The following is a 27,658-nucleotide window of genomic DNA, read 5'->3' on the forward strand; positions in this document are numbered from 1 at the left end:
AGCTCCTTTGAGCAGGGACCGTCCTTCTTTCTTTATTTTGTACAGCGCTGCGTAACCCTAGTAGCGCTCTAGAAATGTTAAGTAGTAGTAGTATCTTTATGTTGCAACCCATGGCTGGTTAAGTTCTGAATATTGACTTAACTGGCAATGTATTCAATGCTAAAGCCCGGATATGGCCCAGCACTGAATATCCAGAAATAACGCTGGTGGAAGTCAGCAAAATGCTCACTGCCACTGGCTTAACATTTACCCCATAGGTGTAAATCTAGTTTATCAAGACTTTTCATATCAATCGGCAAAATGGTGGAACTCCTTACCTGATTATATAAAATGATCAACTAACTATAAATTATTTCACACAAACTACTAAAGACTTTCTTCTTTCAAAAATGTGTTACTTATTAGATGTTTTATGAAAATACATATAGATGTAATGTCCCAGGAACAGCCTGGCATCTTTCTTTATAAATTCAAACTAAATTGAAAATCAGGGGCAGTTTCCAAAAAAAGGAACCTCCATACATTATAAGGATTAAGAAACTAACATATCAGCAAACTGTTATATATTTATGAATAGGAGGAAAGACCTCAAGAAGCACCTCTCTTCACCGATTAAGTGAATGAAAGGGCTAGGGCTTCTTCATCATCGGAAAAAACCTTTATAAATCATACTGAACTCATGAGGATAGTGTAGAATATAAGTGGCCAGTGTAATGCAATGTAATAACATTTCAACTCCACTATGCTATTTTACCCGATGTCCCCACTGTCTCAGTGGGCAAGTGGCAAGGGATGAGTGGGACCATCCGAGTCACTGGTTTCTCTCTCAGTCAGGGATATGGCAAAGGCAGATAGCTCACCCCTACCCCACTTCTACAGTTATGCTGTACACCAAGTCCAGTCCTGGAGTACCTCTTGCCATTCAGGTTTTCAGGATATCCATAATGAATATGAATGTACTTGATTTGCTTAAACTGCCTCCATTATATGCACATTCATTGTGGATATCCCGAAAACCTGACTGGCAAGGAGTACTCCAGGACAGGACTTGGGAAACACTGCTCTGTATCAAATGGTCTTACTTGGTTCTAACTCCTCTCTGCTTCAATAGTCAGGCAGGAGGCAGCAGATATCAAGTTTTTTCTGTCCCTGCCCTTTCCACCTCCCATGCCCTGACCCAAAGGTGTGATTCACTGTCTTAGAGATGAGAGTTTACCACTTGCATTCCCAACCACAACTCCCAACCCCCCCCCCCCCCTTTAGAATACCTGGTTCTGACATTACAGGGGTCAAAGCTGGATTTACTTAAAAAAATTATTTTTGTAAAATGTTTAGAGTAGTTTTATATGACCTCCACCACTTTTGCTCGATTAGTACACTCCTCCTCACTGCCTTAACTACAGGGATCAGCCCAACACCATCTAGCAACAGACTTGATAGAAGATGTCTAAGGCCCCTGAGCATTATTTTTCTACTTTACCAATATCCATACTCATCTATGTAACAGATTATGAAAATGTGCTTAAACACACCAAGTTTATATATGCTTAAATAAATGCCAGAATGATTTGGTTGAATGTGTGTTAATCCATTTTCCATCATTTGTTTAGCCTTCACCACATCACGCTAATTAGTTATTTGTCTGTCTGTGGTGGTGAAGATAAAGTGCATATACTTCTGTGTATATTAAAAAAAAAAAAAGAAAAACACTTATGACAATAATGCCAAAGCCACCTCCAATCTACCCACAGAAACCTGTTAATCCTTGTTCTGACCAATGCACGCTAATATGCCTCATGTATTTATTAGGATACTCTGAAAAATCAGACTTGTTCATGGCCCTCAAGGACTGCAGTTTATATTTCAACGGTTTTTATTGATGATGTACCACGTCAAACAAAACCAATAAAGTCAAACATTTTGTAAACATTCAGTCATGTCATAATTGTACATATGCATCTAGTCTAACATCATCATTATTATTTTACATCCTTTCCTCCCCCCCCCCCCCCTTTATTTTACTCCTTTACCTTTATCTACTTATTTCATGGTAATTATACTAGCAATATCTATTACAGGTCTTAACCGGTCCAAAATCCGGAGCAAATACCTACTGGATGTCTCACTATCAAGGTGTATCCAATTTGTTAAGCACTGCACTTCTAAGCCTTGTGGGAGATATTTTGTAAATATTTAGACCATATATTAACAAAGATCTTTCTTTTCTTTGGGTTACCGTAAGCCTCCATGGCCTCCCAGAGCATTAGCTCATGGAACCTATTTCTCCAGTACCAAAAGGAGGATGGCTCAGCCTGCAGCCAATGTCTGAGTATGCATTTTTTCCCCACTGCATGGGCCTTACACAAGAATAACTCCTAATTTTTGTCTGAGATCCCATAAGCATTGCTTTTATTCAAAAGCACTCCCCTCCAGGAGGGAAACAGTCTATGTCCCAATAGTTGTTCAAGATATTTCTGTAACATTTTCCAAAAGTGTTTTATTCGATCACATCGCCAAAATGCATGCAAAAAAGTGTTATCTCTATGACACTTAGAGCATTGAGCATCAGATATCCATCCTGCCTTTACTGCTTGTGATATGTACCCCCTGTGAATTACCCTGTATTGACTCTCCTGCAGCTCCGCCCCTCCCACTTGTCTTGGTATATCTTTTATCAATTTTGCAAAATGTATTCCTTTCAGCTCATAGCCCAAGTCTTTGCTTCAAGGACTGCAGTTTAATACACCTGATTATAGACCATCCCATGAGTTAAACAAGCATAGATGGGAAGCTGCTAAAGACTAGCTTTGCAGTTTAGGGTAAGAGCTGTCCTATACCTCTTGTGTAGAGATCAAAATTTGCCTTTTGTATTCTGTCAGTAAATTTGAAAGAAAGAAAAAAAAAAAACCAAACAAACAAAGGTGGGCAATAAGGACTCCTAAACCTCGCTGTCCCTTAAGGATAAGGGCAGGGAAAGTCTGGAGGAGTGTACGTGTTTACCTGTGCAGAGGCATTGAGAAGCCCCGATGATGTGCCCTCTGACTCAGGGTATGTGATTTCCACAGCAAACTCGAAGCCAAGGGGAAGATAACCAGTCATGAAAAACCTGAAAAGAAGTGGGAATACAAAGCCTTAAATGTATTCCCCAGGTGTAGCAATGATTCATAGGTATCTTCTATTGGTACAAGATGGCAAAAAGCTAATGATTTCAGTACATCTCCTTGGATTTTTTTTTTAACACAAGTTTAGAAATTCTAAAATTGAAATTAAATCCTGAATTTTTCATATTGAGAACCTACGCCAAGGTAAAATTATGTATAATCATACCTGATAATTTTCTTTCCATTAATCATAGCTGATCAATCCATAGACTGGTGGGTTGTGTCCATCTACCAGCAGGTGGAGATAGAGAACAAACTTTTGCCTCCCTATATGTGGTCATGTGCTGCCGGAAACTCCTCAGTATGTCGATATCAAAGCTCCATCCGCAGGACTCAGCACTTAGAGAATTACACCCACGAAGGGACACTCTGCCCAGCTCACCACCGCCGAAACGGGGGAGGGGAATTAACCCAGCTCATCCCCACACAAGTGGGGGAGGGGAATCCGTCCAGCTCATCCCCGCGGAGCGGGGGAGGGACACCACACCCGCCGATGCGGGGGGATCTGGCTTATCCTGCAACCGCAACCGCGGGAGGAGCTGACTGACCCTAACACCGCCGAAGCGGGAGGGGTACAAAGCTGCCCTACAGCCGCACAAAGCGGGAGGGAGTGCCGGCAGAATTTAAATCTCAATCCAGCCCCGTAAAACGGAGGGGAGAGGAATGCAGCAGCTCACTGTAACACAAACTCGTCTCAACTCTTGAAGAATCCAAGTGAAAAAACTTGAACACAAAGTCTTTCTGAAGTAACTGAAGACTAACCTTGAACCTGAAATGCAACCAGAATAAAAACAGTACAGATATCTGGGAGGGGCTATGGATTGATCAGCTATGATTAATGGAAAGAAAATGATCAGGTATGATTATACATAATTTTACCTTCCATATCATCAAGCTGATCAATCCATAGACTGGTGGGATGTACCGAAGCAGTACTCACCCAGGGCGGGACATTGAAATCCCTGACCTCAACACTGAAGCTCCAAACCGGGCCTCCGCCCGTGCAGCCACCGTCAAACGGTAATGCTTGGAGAATGTATGAGCCGAAGCCCAAGTTGCCGCCTTGCATATCTCTTCCAAGGAGACTGATCCGGCCTCTGCCATCGAGGCCGCCTGAGCTCTCGTGGAGTGAGCCTTCAGCTGGATAGGCGGCACCTTCCTTGCGGCCACATAAGCCGCTGCAATGGCTTCCTTGACCCATCTTGCCACTGTAGGCTTAGCAGCCTGCAGACCCTTACGAGGACCTGCAAACAGGACAAACAGATGATCCGATTTCCGGAAATCATTGGTCACTTCCAAGTATCTGATGATGACTCGCCTCACATCCAGATATTTAAGAGCAGAGTACTCCTCTGGGTAGTCCTCCCTACGAAAGGAAGGGAGACAGAGCTGCTGATTCCCATGGAAACGAGAAACAATCTTGGGCAGAAAGGAAGGCACTGTGCGAATAGTCACTCCTGCCTCAGTGAACTGCAGAAAAGGCTCTCGACATGAGAGCGCCTGGAGCTCGGAAACTCCTCTGGTTGAAGTGATAGTCACCAAAAAGACTGCTTTCCACGTCAGGTCTTTCAGAGATGCCCTTGACAAGGGTTCAAAAGGCGGCTTCTGCAACGCTCTTAGCACCAGGTTGAGATTCCACGCAGGCACCACTGAGTGCAGAGGAGGGCGCAGGTGATTAACTCCCTTGAGAAAGCGCACCACATCTGGCTGCGAAGCCAGGGAAGCACCCTTCAGGCGGCCCCTGAAGCAAGCCAGAGCCGCTACCTGGACTTTAAGGGAACTGAGCGACAGGCCTTTCTCCAGACCTTCTTGCAGGAACGCCAACACTGAAGAAATTGGAGCAGTGAAGGGAGAAAGTGAGCCTGCTTCACACCACGCTGCAAACATACGCCAAACCCTGGCGTAAGCAGTAGAGGTAGAGCGCTTCCTCGCTCTTAGCATAGTGGCGATGACCTTGTCTGAGAAGCCCTTCTTCCTCAGACGCTGCCGCTCAATAGCCAGGCCGTAAGACCAAAGGGGGAGGGATCCTCCATCACCCCGGGACCCTGATGTAACAGGCCCTGCTCCACTGACAGCCGCAGAGGATCGTCGACTGAGAGCCTGATCAAGTCCGCATACCAGGGACGTCTTGGCCAATCCGGACCCACCCGGATTACCCTGCCGGGATGCTTTGCCACCCGGTCTAGCACCCTGCCCAACATGGGCCAGGGCGGGAACACATAGAGGAGCTCTTGTGTCGGCCACTGTTGGAGAAGAGCATCTACTCCCAGGGATCGAGGGTCCCGTCCTCTGCTGAAAAAGCGCGGCACTTGGCAATTGGCCGATGACGCCATCAGAACTAGGCTCGGCTGGCCCCAGCGCTTCGTGATGTCCAAGAACGCCTGAGCAGATAGTTGCCAGTCTCCGGGCTCCAAGGTATGGCGACTGAGAAAGACCGCCTTGACATTCATGACTCCGGCAATGTGGGCCGCTGAAAGCTGCTCCAGGTTCGCTTCCGCCCACTGGCAAAGATTCATAGCCTCCTTGGCTAGAGGGGCGCTCTTGGTACCTCCCTGGCGGATGACATAGACCACAGCCGTGGCATTGTCTGACAGGACCCGTACAGGCTTCAACACCAGTACCGGGATGAACTCCAAAAGCGCCAACCGAATGGCTCTGAGTTCCAGGAGGTTGATAGACCACTTTGCCTCTGCAGGAGACCAGAGCCCCTGCGCTGTCCTTCCCAAGAAGTGGGCTCCCCAGCCCGATAAAGAGGCGTCCGTCATGACGACAATCCACTCTGGGGTCACCAGAGGCATTCCCGCAGACAACTTGTCTGTCTGCATCCACCAGCTCAGCGCCTTGCGCACTGCTGGGTTCAAGGGAAGGCGCACAGCATAATCCTCCGACATCGGAGTCCAGCGCCGCAGCAAAGATTGTTGAAGTGGTCTCATATGAGCCCTGGCCCAGGGCACTACTTCCATCATGGCCGTCATAGAGCCCAACAGCTGCACATAGTCCCAATCCCGAGGAGGAGAGGCTACTAGGAACTGGTCCACTTGAGCCTGAAGTTTGACAATTCGATTGTCTGGCAGGAACACTCTGCCCACTTGGGTGTCGAATCGAACTCCCAGGTACTCCAGGGACTGAGTCGGGCGCAGCTGGCTCTTCTCTCAGTTGATGATCCATCCCAGGGAGCTCAAAAGAGCAACTACCCGGTTCACAGCTTGCCGCACTCTGCATAAGAGGGGGCTCGGATCAACCAGTCGTCCAGATAAGGATGGACTTGTACCCCTTCCTTTCGTAGGAAGGCCGCGATGACCACCATTACTTTGGAAAAGGTCCGCGGAGCAGTAGCCAACCCGAATGGGAGGGCTCTGAACTGGAAGTGTCGTCCCAGGACTGCAAAACGCAGAAAGCGTTGGAGGCCAGATGGGAATATGCAGGTACGCTTCCTTGATGCCCAAGGATGCCAGGAACTCTCCTGCCTTCACTGCCGCTATAACAGAGCGGAGAGTCTCCATGCGAAAGTGCCGCACTTTCAAGGCCCGATTGACCCCTTGAGGTCGAGGATAGGCCGGACAGAACCTCCTTTCTTTGGTACCACAAAGTAAATGGAGTAACGTCCCTTGCCAAGCTGACTTTCTGGCACCGGAATGACCGCGCCCAGGCGGATCAGATTGTCCAAGGTCTGCTGCACTGCCACAGCTTTGACCGGAGACTTGCAGGGAGAGAGTACGAACCCGCTTTTAAGGGTCGGCAGAACTCTAGCTTGTAGCCGTCTCTGATGACTTCCAGCACCCACGCGTCTGAAGTTATTGTGGTCCACTCGCCCAGAAACGAGGACAGCCGTCCTCCAATCTGCACTGGGGCGTGGACCAAGGCCCCGTCATCGGGTACGAGACCCCGGGGGAGGACCGGAGGGAGCACCTCCGGGACGGCGGTCTCTGCGAAAAGAATGCTGCTTGGGGGAGAAATTCCTCTTGAAGGAAGAAGGGGCAGAGGAGCCCGCTTGCCCGGGCGGTACCGACGGGCTTCCTGCAACCGTCCTCTGAAGGTACCGGGACGAGTACTAGCCCGAGCCCTGACCTCTGGTAATTTCTCGCCCTTAGACGTGCCGAGATCGGTCACGATTTTGTCCAGCTCGACCCCAAAGAGCAGCTTGCCTTTAAAAGGCAATCTAGCCAGGCGGGATTTAGAGGCGTGGTCAGCAGACCAATGTTTCAGCCAAAGCCACCGCCTCGCAGAGACTGTCTGAGCCATGCCTTTAGCTGAGGCTCTCAAGACATCATACAGCAAGTCTGCCAAATAGGCTAGGCCCGATTCCAGGGCCGGCCAATCAGCCCTCAAGGAATGATCCGAGGGGGAAGCCCGCGGCACCATAGTCAGGCACGCCCTCGCCACATAGGAACCGCAAACTGAGGCCTGCAAACTTAAAGCAGTCGCCTAAAAGGACGACCTTAAGGCCGCCTCCAATCTTCTGTCTTGGGCGTCCTTTAGGGCCGTGCCACCTTCCACCGGCAAAGCCGTTTTCTTAGTCACCGCAGTGATTAAAGAATCCACGGTAGGCCACAGATAGGCCTCACGTTCACTTTCAGGCAAAGGATAGAGGCGGGACATAGCCCTAGCCACTTTGAGGCTCGCTTCCGGGACATCCCATTGAGCCGAAATTAAGGTGTGCATGGCATCATGCACGTGGAAGGTTCTAGGCGGGCGCTTCGTCCCCAGCATAATGGCAGAGCCAACAGGGGCTGAGGGAGAGACGTCCTCCGGAGAGGAAATCTTCAAAGTGTCCATGGCCTGTAACAACAGGTTGGGCAAATCCTCTGGGCTAAAAAGCCGCGCTGCAGAGGGGTCATCCGCTCCATCCGAGCGGGGATCTATCTCCTCCAAGGAATCCGCAAAGGACCGTTGGGAGACCTCAGACACGCTGCCCTCATCTACATCGGAGGAGACAAAGTCCTCCAAGGCCTGGGAATCAACCCGAGGGCGTTACCTCTGGGAACCTCAACCTCTTTACCAGACGAGGGAGCAGGGGCAGCATTTTGCATGAGGAAAGCCTGATGCAGCAGCAAAACAAACTCGGGGGAGAAACCCCCCAGACTGTGCACTTACGCAGCCTGGGCAACAGCCCTAGACGCACCCTCAACCGGCGCTCGCAAGAGCAGGGGAGAGACATGCTGCGCATCCAAAATGGCGTCCGGCGCGACACTCCGTGAAGGAGCCGCGCGGGAAGAACGGCGCTTAACTTTAGCCGCTTTTGTGCCGTCGCCCAAATTAAGGGCGTTCATGGCATTAATGTCTCCAACCTCAAGGGCGGCCCACGAAGAAGCCGTCCGAGCCGCGTGGCCGGCCAAGATGGCGGAGGCGAGGAGCGGGGGATGGGCGTTTATGGCGGGAAAAACCGCCACGCCGGAGGAAGGACCGGGACATTCATCGGTCACTAAACTGTCACCCATCAAGGGCGAATCAGGCTGTAAAACCCCCGCATCCCCTCTAGAAGCGCTCCAGCGATCCGGGGAGCGACCCTTTGCGCCCTCGCCCTCCGACGCCATATGCCACGAGGAGAAGAATCGGGGAACCCCCTGCCCGCTATAAAAAGGTAAAATTACCTGCTTGCCGCTCCGAGCTGTAACGAACTGGTGTCCCAGTGAGTAGCTGCAATGAACGTTTAAATAAACGTCGAAATAAACGCCTTTAAGGACGTTTAAAATTTTTTTTTTTTTTTTTAATGGAGCCAGCGGGAGGGGGGAGAAAAGGAGGGACCTGGCACCACCAGGTTTGCACTTGCTCAAAAGAGCCCTCAACCCCAGGCCTCAACAAAACCTAAGGATTAGGCTTGGAGGCCTAGCCAGAGCTGCTGCTGTGTGTGACCACCACCTGCTGAGATAGAGAACATACTGAGGAGTTTCCGGCAGCACATGACCACATATAGGGAGGCAAAAGTTTGCTCTCTATCTCCACCTGCTGGTAGATGGACACAACCCACCAGTCTATGGATTGATCAGCTTGATGATATGGAAGATGCAGTTTACAACATATCTTTTAATTTTCTTTCCTTGAATCCCACCAGACCTATCCAGAAATATAGGTTATAGCCCCAACTAGCAGATGAAAACAGAATCATAGGAATGTTCCAGTATCCCTCTGTCACAGCAGCAGCAGGTCACAGAAAACTTTAGAGAATCACATTTTTATTTTATTCCTTTTGGGGGGGGGAGGGGGGAGAACAGCAGTGGGGAGAAAGACAGCAAACCACAGGCATCCCAGTAGGTAAAGTATGTGGGAGGATCTCGGGATCATACAGTCAGACTAAAGGAAAGTAATTAACAAGTATGACTAAATTTCATCTTCCTTATTATCCTGGCTGCATCATCCTGACTGACAGGATATACCCAAGCAAAACTCTTTCAAAAACTAAGCTATATCTTCACGAGTGGCATGGGAGATTATGATCCTGCAACAAAAACAGGAAAGATCCAACAGCTGAGTCTTCAGAAACTTCAGTGCCAGTCCCTGGTCAAATTCTGCTGAAGAAATCGAAGAACCTCAGTAATCTGCACCTTTCAAGAGAAAAGCGAGTGCTGGCACATCAGCTCTCAAAGTCCTTCCAAACTCAGATAGGGAAGTGGAAGGCTTGCATATCAATCACAGAGGGCAAGAACCCTTTACTTGCTAAGTACTGCCTCTGAAGGGCCAAACTGTAAGCCAGGAGGGTCTGGAATTTGATCATGCACTCCTCCAGAAGAACACTGCCCCCACATGCTGTGTTAAACCAAACTCCCAGTACTGCAGAACCTGGATGGGAGAGAGATAACGTTTAGCATGATTCACCACCCAGCTGAGGAACTCCTGAGAATGACCTGACAGGTCATGATCTCTGAATCTGTTGCCAAGTCAGCCTAGATTAACCAATCATCCATACAGGGATGGGACCTGGATACACTGATGACAGAGGTGAACTGCCACCACAACCAAAACCTTGGAGAAGGTGCATGGGGCAGTCACTAGCCCCAAAGGACAAAACTGGAAATGGTATCCTAGCACACAAAACAGAAATAGCTCTTGTGGTTCTCCCTTACGGGAATATGGAGATAAGCCTCTAAGACAGAGCTATCAGAAATTCTCCAGGGCAAACCTAGCTCACCTCCGAGCAGACTTTTAATCCGAAAGTGCTGGACCTTGAGGCAGGTGTTTACTCCTTTTGAGGTCCAGAATAGGCCAAGAAGAACCACAGAATAAATGGAGGACTGCCCAGGTCCCTGCTCCACCATTCCCAGATCAGGTTATGCTGTAATATAAGCATAATCACCTGTCGCTTTACCTCCGAGGTGCAGGAGATACAATGAAGGCATTTGGCACTGGCTAGGCCAGCTCTAGGTCGTAGTCGTGCTTGACCACTTCCAGGACCCATTGATCTGAGATTATGCAGGCCTACTTGTGGAAAAGAGATCTGCCTCCCCCCACCTCACTGGGCAGATCTGGGCCACTCAGCTGCACTGGAGGTCGAGTCTGGCTTGTAGGCCCTTCCAGAACCTGAAGTTAAAGCTGCCAGACACCTATCTGACTAGAAATGACCCTCATCCCTTGAGCAGCCCTTTCCTGCTGGGCATTGCTAGGCATTGTTCTGGTACAATTCAGGCAGCCAGAGAGCAACAGTCCCCAAAAGCTCCTTAGCGGCTGTATCTGCTGCCTAATGGTGGAGCCAGAATCACCTCTGGCCCAACTTGGTCGAGGCCACAAAGCAGGAAGCAATTAAAGGCCAGGTCATACAGGATGTCAACTAAGAACACAGCCCCGGACTTTGGGCAGGACACACTAGGGTGTACGGGCAGCTGCTACAATCAAATGCTGCATAGTTCTGACTACATAACCACCACAAAAATCAGTCTGCACACTAGCAGTGCCAGTGGAAAAGCCAAGCTTTATGTTGCTCCACCTTCCTTTCATGAAAATCCTTGGGAGCTGAGCCGCCCTTCATAGTAGAGTGGGTTTTTTTTTCATCACTGCCGTGTCTAGGGCATCCACCTTGTGGTACCTCGAAGTACCTGTCCTCCTCCTCATTGGGAGCAAAAGGATATATCCAGTCCAGAACCCTGGAAGCCCCCCCCCCCCCCCCCCGGGAGCTCTAGTTGAAGACTCCCACTCTGCCAGCATCATGTGGGAAAGAGATTTATGAAGTGGAAAGTGTTTCAGGGGCCCCACTAGAACCTCCAAAATGGGGTCACCACCAGACATGTCAGTTACCTAAGTTTTGGAGAGACCAAGGGCCTCCGATACTGGGTCAACTGGGCAGGAAAGTTCTTGCCGCCGAAAAAGGCAAATGGGGGAAGGTTCCTCCTCCTCTTTGTAAGGAGGGGAATCGGGCTCATAATCAGAACCCTGAGGTACAGGAGGGTCCAAGAAAACCCCCACATCTCCAAAAGTAGAGTCCACATCCACTGGAACCTCTGTTGGAATCCAGTCCCCAGGGAGGGGCCTACCCAAGGTCTGGGAAGCCCCCCTAAGTAGAGGGGTCCCAACTTCTGCAATTAAAGCCTGTTTAACCAGTGGAGCCAAATGGAGTTTCCCCCCTTCCCCCAGGATGGACCCAGGAAATCAGGTGGTAGACCCCAGTCTTGACCCCCCCCCCCCCCCAAAGCCTTCATGGGGGCTGTGCAGTCTCCTGATGCAGCAAGAGAAACACTGCTTGCATTCAAAATGGCCACCACTAACTGCAGGATGGGGGGTCTCGCTGTCTCTGAAGAGAATGACTCCACAGACATCTGGGCATCACCCCCCCAACCCAGAACATTTCCAAAGTCAGAAAGTCTGTCACAGGAGGGGCATAGGGAACTGGCAACTGTATTGAGCTGCTGGCTCCCGCAGGTCATACAGTTCTGGCTGGATAGTATGCCCAGCCACTTGGGCAGTGGACTGAGACCTGCTGGTCCACACAAGCTGACTGGCCTGAGACTCCATCATTCCTGCCATCCCCCTGCTTGCTCCTCTGAGTATGCTCTAAGGCTGCAAAGACAGATTCTGGGTTGTTAGTCTTATTTTATTTTAAATCCATAAATATACCAGAAACTTCATTAAATCAGAAAAACCAAAACCAAAAAATGAAAAAAATCAAAATACCAAATCCATAAAATATATTTAGATAGTGTGTGCTCAGTTTTTTTTGGTGTATATACAAAGACTCAGGAATTGAGATGTAATAACACCTTCACAGACATCATAGTACGCCTTACCTCCTCCTAATAAAATTACTGCTCAAAAGTCTTTCTTCCAATGTAAACTCAAATATATGAATAGAGCTGTTACTTAACTTGAGTAGTACATCTATTCAGTTACTAGATGTATGTTGATCACTCGGTGTAAAATCCTGGTCAATGTACTACTTTTGTAGTGCAAAATTTTGTTTCCATTCAAACATCAAACAAAACAGAAAAATAAAAATAAAATCCCAAGTTCCCTAACATGGACCATGTTTCGCCAGTAAAACAGCGTCTTCAGGGGAACTAAAGATGTAGCAGCTTTGGAAGGAACCCACTCCAGATCGATCTTGTTGCTCTACATAGGGTAAAACTAAACCAGATAAACCCATCCAATTTATCTGGCTGGAGCTGCAGGGAGAGCCCAGGGGGATCTGCACCATCTGTGACAAGCCATAAGCCTCATTCAGTGGTTACCCGCAGATGATGACTGGGGGCAGCAGACACCAGTTCTGTGTTTGACCAGGTCTGGTCCAGTTCATGGATCTGGAAACCATTTCAATAGGTGGCTCAAAGCCTGGTGTCATTCAAGAAGGTTTTAGGTATATAGGAGGATGGGGTAATACATGCAAACATAAAAGACTATATTGTAACGATGGGCTGCACCTCACTGTGGCAGAAAAAAAAATCCATGGTGAGAAATTCAGACAATATGTTTCTAGGCGTTTAAACTAGAAGGTGGGGGTGGCAAATGGGGACAGATCACTTCCAGCTAAAGACAAGATGCGACAGTAATAAAGAAAACAATGAAAACAACAATTCACTTCTTACCAACCCAGCAAGAAGTGAGACTAAAGAAAAAAATAAACAGAAGGTAAGACTGCCACTGAAATATAGCTGCAAAGTGATGACCACAAATGCTCACAGTCTAAGCAACAAAGTTCATTATATGCAAGCCCTGATGTTAGAGACAGACTTAGACATTGTTGCTATCATGGAGACATGGTTCAATGATTCCCATGAATGGGATGTAAACATTCCAGACTACAATCTATTTAGGAAGGTTAGAGAAGGTTGTAAAGGTTGAGTAGCAGCTTTGAATGTGAGAAACATATCACAGCGACTGAAATGCCAGGGGCCTGGGGAAAGGAAAAGGCAATATAACATAACATAGTAGATATGGATTACCTTGAAAAGAGATGATAGAACTTCTGCTCACATGGGTGTTGTCTATAGACCTCCAATACATGTTTGGTTTGATATAGCAGCTAAAGTGGAGGGCAGTCACTCAAAATACTGGATTCCAAACATGCTGGACTTTAATAAAATGGGGGATTACCTGAAGAGCTGATGGGCTGGGAGGACATTTGAGAAGTGGAAAGGCAGTGGTCCAGGCTGAAAGGAGCTATAAATATGGCTACTAACCTTTATTTAAGGACAGTAAATAAAAGTAAGAGAAAAAGGAAACCAATATGGTTCCCCAAACAAGTAGCTGAGAAAATAAAGGCTAAAGAGTTGGCATTCATGAAATACAGAAAAACTCAAGAAGAGGAACACGGAGAATAATACCAGATGAAACTGAAAGACGCCAAGAGAGATATACAGTGCACTCCATTTAAGTGCACGTCGGATAAGCGCATGCTCTGTTTAACTGCATGCCATACTTCGGTCCTGTTTTTGGCGCCATCAATTTCTATGGGGACAAACTTTGGTTTAGTGCACCACTGATAAGTGCAAGATTCGCTTATATGCGTGGTTTAAGACCGCTCCTCTGCAGGAAAGACTCCGCATAAGCGCACGCACGGAATATGGAAGCCGACTGGCACGTGACAAAGGGGCGATAAATTTGAAATCTCATTGGTTAACTGCCACAAGTAGAATAAGCGAAAGAATGTTGCTAGAGTGTACACTGGAGTCGTCGTCATCATCACGCAACTGTAAGACTAACACTGGCTGAACGAATAGAAGTTCTTAAAAAATCAGAAAACAAGTATAATCTATTGCTAAAGAATATGGTGTCAATCCCAAGGTAAAATTATGTATCATACCTGATAATTTTCTTTCCATTAATCATAGCTGATCAATCCATAGACTGGTGGGTTGTGTCCATCTACCAGCAGGTGGAGATAGAGAGCAAAGCTTTTGCCTCCCTATATATGGTCATGTGCTGCCGGAAACTCCTCAGTATGTCGATATCAAAGCTCCATCCGCAGGACTCAGCACTTAGAGAATTACACCCACAAAGGGACACTCTGCCCAGCTCACCACAGCCGAAACGGGGGAGGGGAATTAACCCAGCTCATCCCCACACAAGTGGGGGAGGGGAATCCGTCCAGCTCATCCCCGCGGAGCGGGGGAGGGACACCACCCCGCCGATGCGGGGGGATCTGGCTTATCCTGCAACCGCAACAGGAGCTGACTGACCCTAACACCGCCGAAGCAGGAGGGGTACAAAGCTGCCCTACAGCCGCACGAAGCGGGAGGGAGCGCCGGCAGAATTTATGTCTCAATCCAGCCCCGTAAAACGGAGGGGAGAGGAATGCAGCAGCTCACTGTAACACAAACTCGTCTCAACTCTTGAAGAATCCAATTGAAAAAACTTGAACACGAAGTCCTCCTGAACAGGAACTGAAGACTAAACTTGAACCTGAAATGCAACCAGAATATAAACAGTACAGATATCTGGGAGGGGCTATGGATTGATCAGCTATGATTAATGGAAAGAAAATTATCAGGTATGATACATAATTTTACCTTCCATATCATCATGCTGATCAATCCATAGACTGGTGGGATGTACCGAAGCAGTACTCACCCAGGGCGGGACATAGAAATCCCTGACCGCAACACTGAAGCTCCAAACCGGGCCTCCGCCCGAGCAGCCACAGTCAAGTGGTAATGCCTGGAGAAGGTATGGGCCGATGCCCAAGATGCCGCCTTGCAAATCTCTTCCAAGGAGACGGACCCGGCCTCTGCCATCGAGGCCGCCTGAGCTCTAGTGGAGTGAGCCTTCAGCTGGATAGGCGGCACCTTCCCCGCGGCCACATAAGCCGCTGCAATGGCTTCCTTGACCCATCTTGCCACTGTAGGCTTAGCAGCCTGCAGACCCTTACGAGGACCTGCAAACAGGACAAACAGATGATCCGATTTCCGGAAATCATTGGTCACTTCCAAGTATCTGATGATAACTCGTCTCACATCCAGATATTTGAGAGCAGAGTATTCCTCTGGATAGTCCTCCCTACGAAAGGAAGGGAGACAGAGCTGCTGATTCATATGGAAGCGAGAAACAATCTTGGGCAGGAAGGAAGGCACTGTGCGAATAGTCACTCCTGCCTCAGTGAACTGCAGAAAAGGCTCTCGACATGAGAGTGCCTGGAGCTCGGAAACTCTTCTGGCTGAAGTGATAGCCACCAAAAAGACTGCTTTCAACGTCAGGTCTTTCAGAGATGCCCTTGACAAGGGTTCAAAAGGCGGCTTCTGCAAGGCTCTTAGCACCAGGTTGAGATTCCACGCAGGCACCACTGAGCGCAGAGGAGGGCGCAGGTGATTAACTCCCTTGAGAAAATGTACCACATCTGGCTGCGAAGCCAGGGAAGCACCCTTCAGGCGGCCCCTGAAGCAAGCCAGAGCCGCTACCTGGACTTTAAGGGAACTGAGCGACAGGCCTTTCTCCAGACCTTTTTGCAGGAACGCCAGCACTGAAGAAATTGGAGCAGTGAAGGGAGAAAGTGAGCCTGCTTCACACCACGCTGCAAAGGTACGCCAAACCCTGGCGTAAGCAGTAAAAGTAGAGCGCTTCCTCGCTCTCAGCATAGTGGCGATGACCTTGTCTGAGAAGCCCTTCTTCCTCAGACGCTGCCGCTCAATAGCCAGGCCGTAAGACCAAAGGGGGAGGGATCCTCCATCACCACGGGACCCTGATGCAACAGGCCCTGCTCCACTGGCAGCCACAGAGGGTTGTCCACTGAGAGCCTGATCAAGTCCGCATACCAGGGACGTCTGGGCCAGTCCGGACCCACCAGGATTATCCGGCCCGGATGCTTTGCCACCCGGTCTAGCACCCTGCCCAACATGGGCCAGGGCGGGAACACAGAGAAGCTCTTGTGTCGGCCACTGTTGGAGAAGAGCATCTACTCCCAGAGATCGAGGGTCCCGTCCTCTGCTGAAAAAGCGCGGCACTTGGCAATTGGCCGATGACGCCATCAGATCTAGGCTCGGCTGGCCCCAGCGCTTCGTGATGTCCAAGAACGCCTGAGCCGATAACTGCCACTCTCCGGGATCCAAGGTATGGCGACTGAGAAAGTCTGCCTTGACATTCATGACTCTGGCAATGTGGGCCGCTGACAGCTGTTCCAGGTTCGCTTCCGCCCACTGGCATAGATTCATGGCTTCCTTGGCTAGAGGGGCGCTCTTGGTACCTCCCTGGCGGTTGACATAGGCCACAGCCGTGGCATTGTCCGACAGGACCCGTACTGGCTTCAACGCCGGTACCGGGAGGAACTCCAAAAGCGCCAACCGAATGGCTCTGAGTTCCAGGAGGTTGATAGACCACTTTGCCTCTGCAGGAGACCAGAGCCCCTGCGCTGTCCTTCCCATGCAGTGGGCTCCCCAGCCCGTCAAAGAGGCATCCGTCGTGACGACAATCCACTCCGGGATCACAAGCGGCATCCCTGCAGACAACTTGTCTGTCTTCAGCCACCAGCTCAGCACCTTGCGCACTGCTGGGTCCAAGGGAAGGCGCACAGCATAATCCTCTGACACCGGAGTCCAGCGCTGCAGCAGAGAGTGTTGTAGTGGTCTCATATGAGCCCTGGCCCAGGGCACTACTTCCATCGTGGCCGCCATAGAGCCCAACAGCTGCACATAGTCCCAAGCCCGAAGCGGAGAGGCTACTAGGAACTGGTCCACCTGAGCCTGAAGTTTGACAATCCGATTGTCCGGCAGGAACACTTTGCCCACTTGGGTGTCGAATCGAACTCCCAGATACTCCAGGGACTGAGTCGGGTGCAGCTGGCTTTTCTCCCAGTTGATGATCCACCCCAGGGAGCTCAAAAGAGCAATCACCCGGTCCACAGCTTTGCCGCACTCTGCATAAGAGGGGGCTCGGATCAACCAGTCATCCAGATAAGGATGGACTTGTACTCCTTCCTTTCGCAGGAAGGCCGCGATGACCACCATTACTTTGGAGAAGGTCCACGGAGCAGTAGCTAACCCGAACGGGAGGGCTCTGAACTGGAAGTGTCGGCCCAGGACTGCAAAACGCAGAAAGCGTTGATGAGGAGGCCAGATGGGAATATGCAAGTACGCTTCCTTGATGTCCAAGGATGCCAGGAACTCCCCTGCCTTCACTGCCGCTATAACAGAGCGGAGAGTCTCCATGCGAAAGTGCCGAACTTTCAAGGCCCGATTGACCCCTTTGAGGTCGAGGATAGGCCGTACAGAACCTCCTTTCTTTGGTACCACAAAGTAAATGGAGTAACGTCCCTTGCCAAGCTGATTTTCTGGCACCGGAACGACCGCACCCAGGCGGATCAGATTGTCCAAGGTCTGCTGCACTGCCACAGCTTTGACCGGAGACTTGCAGGGAGAGAGTACAAACCCGTCTCTTAAGGGTCGGCAGAACTCTAGCTTGTAGCCGTCTCTGATTACTTCCAGCACCCAAGCATCTGAAGTTACCCTGGTCCACTCGCCCAGAAACGAGGACAGGCGTCCTCCAATCTGCACTGGGCCATGGACCAGGACCCCGTCATTGGGTACGAGACCCTGGGGGAGGACCGGAGGGCGCACCTCCGGGACGCTGCTTGGGGGAGAAGTTCCTCTTGAAGGAAGAGGGGGCAGAGGAGCCCGACTTGCCCGGGCGGTACCGACGGGCTTCTTGAAACCGTCCTCTGGAGTTACCGGGGCGAGCACTAGCCCGAGCCCTGACCTCTGGTAACCTCTTGCCCTTAGACGTGCCGAGATCGGTCACAATTTTGTCCAGCTCGACCCCAAAGAGCAGCTTGCCTTTAAAAGGCAACTTAGCCAGGCGGGACTTAGAGGCGTGGTCCGCAGACCAATGTTTCAGCCAAAGCCACCGCCGCGCAGAGACTGTCTGAGCCATACCTTTAGCCGAGGCTCTCAAGACATCATACAGTAAGTCTGCCAAATAAGCCAAGCCCGATTCCAGGGCCGGCCAATCAGCCCTCAAGGAAGGAACCGAGGGGGAAGCCCGCTGCACAATCGTCAGGCACGCCCTGGCCACGTAGGAGCCGCAAACTGAGGCCTGCAAACTTAAGGCAGCCGCCTCAAAGGACGACCTTAAGGCTGCCTCCAATCTTCTGTCTTGGGCGTCCTTTAGGGCCGTGCCACCTTCCACCGGCAACGCCGTTTTCTTAGTCACCGCAGTGATTAAAGAATCCACGGTAGGCCACAGAAAGGCCTCCCGTTCACTTTCAGGCAAAGGATAGAGGTGGGACATAGCCCTAGCCACTTTAAGGCTCGCTTCCGGGACATCCCATTGAGCCGAAATTAAGGTGTGCATGGCAGCATGCACGTGGAAGGTTCTAGGCGGGCACTTCGTCCCCAGCATAATGGCGGAGCCAACAGGGGCTGAGGGAGAGACGTCCTCCGGAGAGGAAATCTTCAAAATGCTCATGGCCTGCATTAACAGGTTGGGCAAATCCTCTGAGCGAAAGATCCGTGCTGCAGAGGGGTCATCCGCTCCATCCGAGCGGGAATCCGTCTCCTCCAAAGAATCCCCAAAGGACCGTTGGGAGAACTCAGATACGCTGCCCTCATCTACGTCAGAGGAGACAGAGTCCTCTAAGTCCTGGGAATCCACCCGAGGGCGTTTACTTCCGGGGGCCTCAACCCCTTTGTCGGACAAGGGAGAAGGGGCAGCGTTTTGCATAAGGAAGGACTGATGCAGCAGCAAAATAAACTCGGGGGAGAAACCCCCCAGACTGTGTATTTCAGCAGCCTGGGCCACAGCCCTAGACGCACCCTCAACCGGCGCTCGCAAGAGCGGGGGAGAAACATGCTGCGCATCCAAGATGGCGTCCGGCGCGACACTCCGCGAAGGAGCCGCGCGGGAAGAACAGCGCTTAACTTTAGCCGCTTTTTTGCCGTCGCCCAAATCAAGGGCGGCCATGGCATGAACATCTCCCAGCTCAAGGGCGGCCCAAGAAGAAGCCGTCCGAGCAGAGTGGCCGGCCAAGATGGCGGAGGCAAGCAGCGGGGGATGGGCGTTTATGGCGGGAAAAACCGCCGCACCGGAAGAAGACCCGGGACACTGACCGGCCTCCAAACTGACACCCAACAAGGGCGAATCAGACTTTAAAACCCCCGCATCCCCGCTAGAAGCGCACATGCGGTCCGGGGAGCGATTCTTCGCGCCCTCGCCCTCCGACGCCATAGGCCACGTGGAGATCGATCGGGGAACCCCCTGCCCGCTATAAAAACGTAAAAATTACCTGCTTCTCGCTCCGAGCTGTAACGACCTGGTGTCCCAGTGAGTAGCTGCAATAAACGTTTAAATAAACGTCGAAATAAACGCCCTTAAGGACGTCCACATTTTTTTTTTTTTCCAACGGAGCCAGCGGAAGGGGGAGAAAAGGAGGGACCTGGCGCCACCAGGTTTGCACTTGCTCAAGAAGAGCCCTCAACCCCAGGTACTCAACAAAACCTAAAAATTAGGCTTGGAGACCTAGCCAGAGCTGCTGCTGTGTGTGACCACCACCTGCTGAGATAGAGAACATACTGAGGAGTTTCTGGCAGCACATGACCACATATAGGGAGGCAAAAGCTTTGCTCTCTATCTCCACCTGCTGGTAGATGGACACAACCCACCAGTCTATGGATTGATCAGCATGATGATATGGAATCAAATTTCATGTATCTTGAAGCAGAAAGATCAGCTTCTGGAAGACTGGCAAAACAATACAAATCCACACGGGAAATGTAAACGGGCGGGAAAAGCTAAGGATGTAGAAGATGCTCTTCTTCGGTGGTTTTCTCAAGTCAGGAGCAGATAGTTTCCTGTCAGTGGTCCACTGCTTATGGAGAAAGCTAATCAGCTAGCTGAAAGTCTTGGACTAACTGAATTCAAAGTCACTGTTGGATGGTTGGAAAGATGGAAGGAGAGGAACAACATAAAATTCAAGAAACAGCATGGTGAAAAACAAGACGCTAATGACTTTGGTGCTGAAAATTGGGTTGTTTCAGTTCTTCCTACCATCTTGAACGAGTTTGCACCTCGTGACACTTTCAATGCGGACGAAAACGGTCTCTACTGGCGAGTGATTCCTGATGGAACACTTGCATTCAAACAAGCCAAAACTACAGGAAGTAAAACGTCGAAGGACCGACTGACGATCCTCCTTTGCTGCAATATGGATGGGAGTGAGAAGTTGGAACCACTCATCACTGGAAAGAGCAAACAGCCCTGTTGCTTCAAGAATGTTAAGCGACTTCCTGTGTCATACGAGGCTAACGCAAATTCACGGATGACTGGGGAAATTTGGAAGCAGTGGCTAAAGAAGTTAGACACTAGAATGCGGGCACAAAAGCGTCAGATTTTGTTGATTTGTGATAATTGTGCTGCACACAGTGATGATGTCAGGCTGTCTAACGTCAAGGTGGTCCTCCTGCCACCAAACACTACCTCTCTGATCCAACCTATGGATCAGGGCATAATAGCCAACAACATTATCGGGCTCTTGTGCTACGTCGTCTGATGAGCGTTATGGATGACCAGACTGGCAAGGATAAACGCGCTGTTGAACTGGCTCGTAATCTATCACTGCTGGATTCCCTACATATGCAGAAAGAAGCCTGGAATCATGATACACAGGCAACCATTGTGAACTGTTACAAGTGAGCAAGCTTTGTTAAGGATGTGGAGAGGGACGAAACAGATGCAGCTGTTGCAAACGCGTCAGATGAACAGGCTACTGACATCCCAGCCGGTGTTACTGAAGAGGAGTTTCATCGCTACGTAGCTGTTGATTACGATCTACAAACACCTAACGACAGACAGCACTGATGTCGAGATATGACACTACACACAGGCAACGGCTGATGATGAAACAGATGAAATCAGCAGTGAGGCACATGCTGACGAAATTCAACAACTTCCTGTCACTTTTGCAAGAGCGCTGGAGAATCTCAACACTGTGTGGGCATATCTGGAGGACACTGGATGTCAGTGCTATGACAGCTTTTACCGTCTGGCAGACGTAGTCTATGGAACTCACAGACACAATAGTGTACAGAGGACTATGACTGATTACTTCAAGTAAGCCTAACGTCAGTTAACGGAGACTGTATACTGTACGTATAACAGTACTGTGCATATGTTTATCAGATGACAAGCTTCTTTGGGTCAACGGTTAAGTGCACACTCCGGTTAACTGCATGTATTTCTTTGGTCCCAGACCCTTGCACTTAAGCAGATTGCACTGTACATCTGGCAAAAGCGCAAGTGGAAGAACAAATGGCTAGAAATGTAAGGAGGGGCAACCAGAATTTTTTTCAGGTATATTAGTGATGGGAGGAAGACAAAAAATAGAATTGTGAGACTGCAAGATACTGTGAACTGCTATGTGGATAACGATGAGGAAAAAGCAAACGTGCTAAACAAATACTTATCTGTGTTCACAGAAGAAAATCCTGGAGAAGGGCCACAACTGACTGGCACAGGTACTTATGAGAATGGAGCACAAATAGTACCATTCAAGATAAGAAAGTGTTTATGAACAACTTGAAAATCTGAAGGTGGACAAAATCATTGGACTGGACAGGATCCATCCCAGGATATTTAGGGAGCTAAGAGAGGCTCTGGTGGGTCCTCTTAAAGATTTAATAAATCCTTAGAGAAGGGAGTGGTTCCGTGGGATTAGAGAAGAGGGGATGTGGCCCCTCTTCACAAAAGTGGCGACAGAAGAAGCGGGAAACTACAGGCCGGTAAGCCTCACTTCAGTTATTGGAAAAGTAATGGAAGTGATACTGAAGGAAAGGATAGTGAATTTCTTGGAATCCAATAGATTACAAGATCAGACACAACATGGTTTTACCAAAGGTAAATTGTGCCAAACAAAACTGACTGACTTCTTTGACTGCGTGACCAGTAAACTGGATTGAGGACATGCATCAGATGTATCTACTTAGATTTCAGCAAAGCCTTTGACATGGTTCCACACAGGAGGCTCTTGAATAAACTTGATAGACTGAAGTTAGGACCCAAAGTGGTGAATTGGATTAGGAACTGGATGACAGACAGACACCAGAGGGTGGTTGTTAATGAATTCACTTGGAGGAAAGAAAGGTGAGAAGTGGAGTGCCTTGAGGATCAGTGCTGGGGCTGATTCTGTTCAATATATTTGTGAGAAATATTGATGAAGGGTTATAAGGTAAGGTTTGCATTTTTGCGAATGATACCAAGATTTGTAACAGAGTGGACAACCCAGAGGGAGAGAAAAACATGAAAAAGGATCTGCAAAAGTTAGAAGAATGGTCTAATGTTTGGCAATTAAAATTCAATGCAAAGAAGTGTAGAGTGATGCACTTAGGGAGTAGAAATCCAAGGGAGACGTATGTGTTAGACGATGAAAGGCTGATATGAACAGACATGGCAAGGGATCTTGGGGTGACAGTATCTAAGGATATGAAGGCGACGAAACAGTGTGACAAGGTGGGGGCCATAGCCAGCAGGATGCTAAGCTGTATTGGGAGAGGTATAACCAGCAGAAGAAAGGAGGTGTTGATGCCCATGTACAAGTCATTGGTGAGGTTCCACCTGGAGTATTGTGTTCAGTTTTGGAGGCTGTATCTTGAAAGCAGACTTGAAGCGGCCCAGATGAAGGCGAAAAAATGATATGGGGCTTGCACCAAAAGACGTATGAGAAGAGAGTGGAAGACCTGAATATGTATACCCTACAGGAGAGGAGGGACATGGGAGATAACCAGTTTAGGATGGTCTGGAGAGAGCTTCAACAGAAACTCCAGTAATCTGTAACGTTAGGACAGTGCCGGCAGATTTTTACAGTCTGTCTCTTGCAAACAACAAGACAGATTCAGATAGGCTGGAGTGGGCTTTGACTGCAACTCCAGTAGTTGGAACATAAGAACACAGCCAGGTGGACTTCTACAGTCTATGTCCCAGAAACACCAAAGAAAGGCCATGATCAAATACATAATATGTTCATTTTTGATTTGATATTGAATTGATAATGAATGTGATTGTTGGGCAGACTGGATGGACCATTCAGGTCTTTATCTGCTGTCACTTACTATGTTACTAACCAAGCTGTCAGGCAAAGGCCTGCACTGCTGGGAGCTAGGGACCACAGCACCAGCCTGAACAATCTATCCTCTGCTGGAGGTAGAGAAATACTAAAACTTTCCTATGAGCACCAACAGGTTACACTGGTGATGTCATGGGGAAAGATCAGTTTCTCTACCTCCCTCTGCGGATAGGAAGGGATAACACCCATTAGTCAGGATGATGTAATCATGACAATAAGGAAGCAAGTCTTTTTCTGTCTCTAGCCGATAGTGGACATTTCTGATCTGGTGCATTAAGATCTAAACAGACTCCCAGAGCTCCACCTCTTAGCTATTTTTCTTGAGTGGGGTGGAAGGAGAAGTGCTATTGACAAGAGTGAAAGATCTCCTCTCTGGGCAACCATTCTGGGGGCCATACAAGCCATTTCTCTACACCATGCTCTCTTCTCTTAAGGAGAGAAATCCATGGCATCCAGCTTAGGTGTTTCAGTTTTAGTATAAAAAGAATCAAGTATAATGCAGGAAGGTGGGAGTGGGGTATAACCTACATTCCTGAACTAGTCTGCGTAACCCTAGTAGCGCTTTAGAAATGTCAAGTAGTAGTAGTAGTCTGGAAGGATAAGGACATTAAGAAATGGAAAAAAAATGTATTGCAGTATTCTAAAGTCCCAAAAACATAATTAATATTTTGCCATTAAAACTACCCAAAGTATTTCTGATCCTTACCCAAGCACTCCTCCTGTGATAAAAATAACAAAAAGGTATTTCAGATCCAGTGTGAAGGTGAAAACAAGCATCCCGATGAATGACAAGATGTAAACTATTAGAGTGGTTTGTCTGGAAATAAAAAGAAAAAAAAACACATTAGCCTGATCTAGTTGCATACATCATGTACACAGTGTGCTCAGCTCACAGTGTTAATTAGATTATGGTCTCTTACCTCCAAGGTAACATGGAATAAGTCTCATTCTCCGAGGACAAGCAGGCATAATATTCTCACATGTGGGTGGCATCGTACATGGATCCCAGTGTGGACACTGCCAAGTGCATTGTCACTTTAAATCTTTGAAGCAGTGCGCCCCCACAGTGCATGTGCTGGTGCCTTCCTGCCTAATGCTCAAGTGTGGGACCAGCAGCCTATTGTTTTCCACAGAGCAGAGAGATTGACTTTTTAATCTCTCCTTAGCACATCAAGCTTTTGCCTTTTTGGTATCCTCCATTTTTCGGGGCACTTTTTTTCCTTCATATTCTTTTTTTGGGGCACTTTTTCCTTCATATTCTTTTTTTCGGTACTAAGTTGTTCAAATTATATATATTTTTTCAATTTCTGGTATATGACTACTCGAACGGTCCACACAGCAGCCGGTTTTTATTTTCCATGTCAACGAGGGAGTTGAGTGACTTTAAGAAGTATACTCTTTCAAGCACAAACCCCCACAACTGGTGTGTTCAGTGCTTGGGTCCAGAGCACCGGGACATACAGTGTAGCCTCTGTCTGCGCATGCAAGCGAGGACTCTTAAAGCCCACAGGGTCCAGCATGAAAAGCTTTTTGGTTCTGCATCTACATCAGCATTGAGCACAACAGGGGATTCGGTACTTGATGTGGAATCTGCATTGGCATTGGGTGCACCAACGCAGCACCGAGAAGGTCCGACATCTGACTTGGTACCACATACCCACAAGGACTCTATGTCATCATCGGTGCTGTGTGCAATGAGGTAGAGAGTTGCAAGGCAGCAAGTCTGCTGGGGTCCCCCGGGGATGGATCCAGGTCCTGCGGGGTTCCCCGCAGCCTTCCCTCCCTCGAGCCACAGTGTGCCCTCCCAGCACATACCTCCGCTTTTTTGAAATGGCTGCCAAGACTTCTGCGAAAATCTTGTAAGGCCATTGCTTGAAGTCTCGGCAGCCATTTTAGAAAAGCGGAGACAGCGAGAGGATCAGCAACAGCAGGCAGGAAAGAATGGGGATATTTCCTGCCCTGAAGAAGCCACTAGACCACCAGGGTACCTTGAGGTATGTGCCAGGTGGGCATCCAGGGCCAGAGGGGAGCTGTATGGAGTCAGGAGAATGTGAAAAAGTTGAAGCTAATTAGGTGAATCTCCGTTTCCCCTTCCTTGAGCAGCCATCATCGCTGTACACAAAACAAAGCAAGCAAACTTATGAGCTGCTGCATCCACGATGCCATTCTTTATTGTTGGTGGCATTTTTATTTAATCTAACTTTTTCAAACATGCCTGCTTATGCAGCATACAGATGTACACAGAGAAAGTATAATAATAGAATAACTTTTCATAGGCAGAGTATAATTTGTTATAAATTGTAATCAGTGTGTCATCTGGAGGGGCTGGTTACAGGGACACCCTAGCACTGTTATATTAGTGTAGAGATTTTTTTCTCCTGGTAAAAGCCCACAGAGTAGGGAGGTAGTTTCAGCTGGTAAGTGATGGGCCCCGCTTGGCGAATGATAGGGTAAGGTAAGATGAATCAAGGAGCAAACTTGGTCGTTGGGAGCTTGAGTTGCAGGTTCTGGGTGGAAAGCCAGATTAGATCACCAAGCCAGCTTTGGGGAGTAGGACGTCTCTTCAGCAGCCCAGACCAGGAGTTCCCACATTCTCCTCAATTGTTTAGAGAGGGATATAACAGTGGTTCAACGGCTGGCACTGTAGAAGTTTGGGTATAGGCAAGGACATCCTTAGTGCCAACCGAACACGATTTGGAACAGAGGCCTCATTTACATGGCTGCTGTAACTGAATTACGCCCAAGGCAACAGCTGGGATCAATTGTTTTGTTGGGAAGAGACGTTGCTGTGAAGGAAGATTTTAAGGATCTGGTTAACCCTCTCTGTCTGACCGTTGGTTTGAGATCGATAACCTTATGAGAAGTCCAACTCAATTTGCAAGGTTCTATATAAATTCCACCAGAATCTGGAGGTGAACAGGATTCCCTGGTCGAAACAATGGTTTCTGGTAAACCATGCAGATGAAAAACGTTATTGAAGAAATGTCGGGCCAAAGCGTGCATGGAAGGTAATTCGCATAAAGGAATCAGGTGGACCATCTTGGAGTATCAGTCTACAATTACCCATAATGTGGTGAAACCCTCAGACTCAGGAAGATCAGTCACGAAATCAATGGGTATGTGGACCCATGGCACCTCTGGTATTGGGAGAGGTTGAAGAAGCCCCCATGGGCACGAGATGGCTTATGGCTGGCACAGACTGGACAAGAGGTTACGAAGTTATGCACATCCCTTTTAATTTCTGGCCATCAGTAGGCTCGAGAAAGGAGCTCCAATGTCCCATGAACTCTTTGTAATCTGCAAGCTCTCGGACCCCGACAGGTTCCTGTTTCGCTGAAGCTTTGTCTCCCTAGACTTATTGCAGACATCCTATCAGCAATGGAGGCACTAACAGCAAGAGGGCTGATAGGATGTCTGCAATAAGTCCAGATCCCTAGACAAAGCTTCAACGAAACAGCACCTGTCTGGGTCCGGAGAGTTTGCATAACACCAAGATAAGTGACTGTCTTTCTGCCAGCCATTTAGAGTGCTAAGGAAGCATCTATATAAATAAATCCCACCTTGAACGTTCTGAAGCTCCCGCCAACTGTGGCAGTAAAGCCCTGAACTGTTGTAGTCCTCCTGGTAGGGAAGGCTATTCGGATACTCACCACCGCCCTCAGCCACGCCCCATCTGCGATCTACACCACGCCCCAACTGGACATAAAAAGCACCCTGAACGTTCTGAACCACACTCTGAGGCTTCAATAGTTCTTATGTTCGAAGCTCTGTAACCACTTTTAAGCACAGTACATCTGTGCACCGCCATGACCTGGACGAGCGTCACACCAATAGGAATAGAACAAGGGAGGAGCGTCTGAGGCGAAGGCATCAGTCGGGAGGAGTCATTTTCTATGACTGCACCGTTGCCACGCAACGGAATGCAATCACGCCTCATGCACCTATCAAACAACTCAAAAAGAAGAAGGGAGGGAGAGCCGGCACAGGGTGAGCCGCTCTCACATTTCTCCCTGTCAGCGGACTCTGCCCCTTTGTC

At 48.9% G+C, this 27,658-nt stretch overlaps 1 protein-coding gene across 1 annotated transcript in view; it reads right to left on the reverse strand.

Moving 5' to 3' along the window:
* FLVCR1 (feline leukemia virus subgroup C cellular receptor 1) overlaps nt 1-27,658 on the reverse strand; it is a 123,626-nt gene that overhangs the window by 17,457 nt on the left and 78,511 nt on the right. The window contains 2 exon segments of the mRNA XM_030196048.1: nt 3,001-3,106; nt 24,329-24,439. Of these exon segments, the coding sequence (XP_030051908.1) occupies nt 3,001-3,106; nt 24,329-24,439 (217 nt within the window).

This window comes from Microcaecilia unicolor, chromosome 3, assembly GCF_901765095.1.
Source record: "Microcaecilia unicolor chromosome 3, aMicUni1.1, whole genome shotgun sequence".
Taxonomy (NCBI): domain Eukaryota; kingdom Metazoa; phylum Chordata; class Amphibia; order Gymnophiona; family Siphonopidae; genus Microcaecilia; species Microcaecilia unicolor.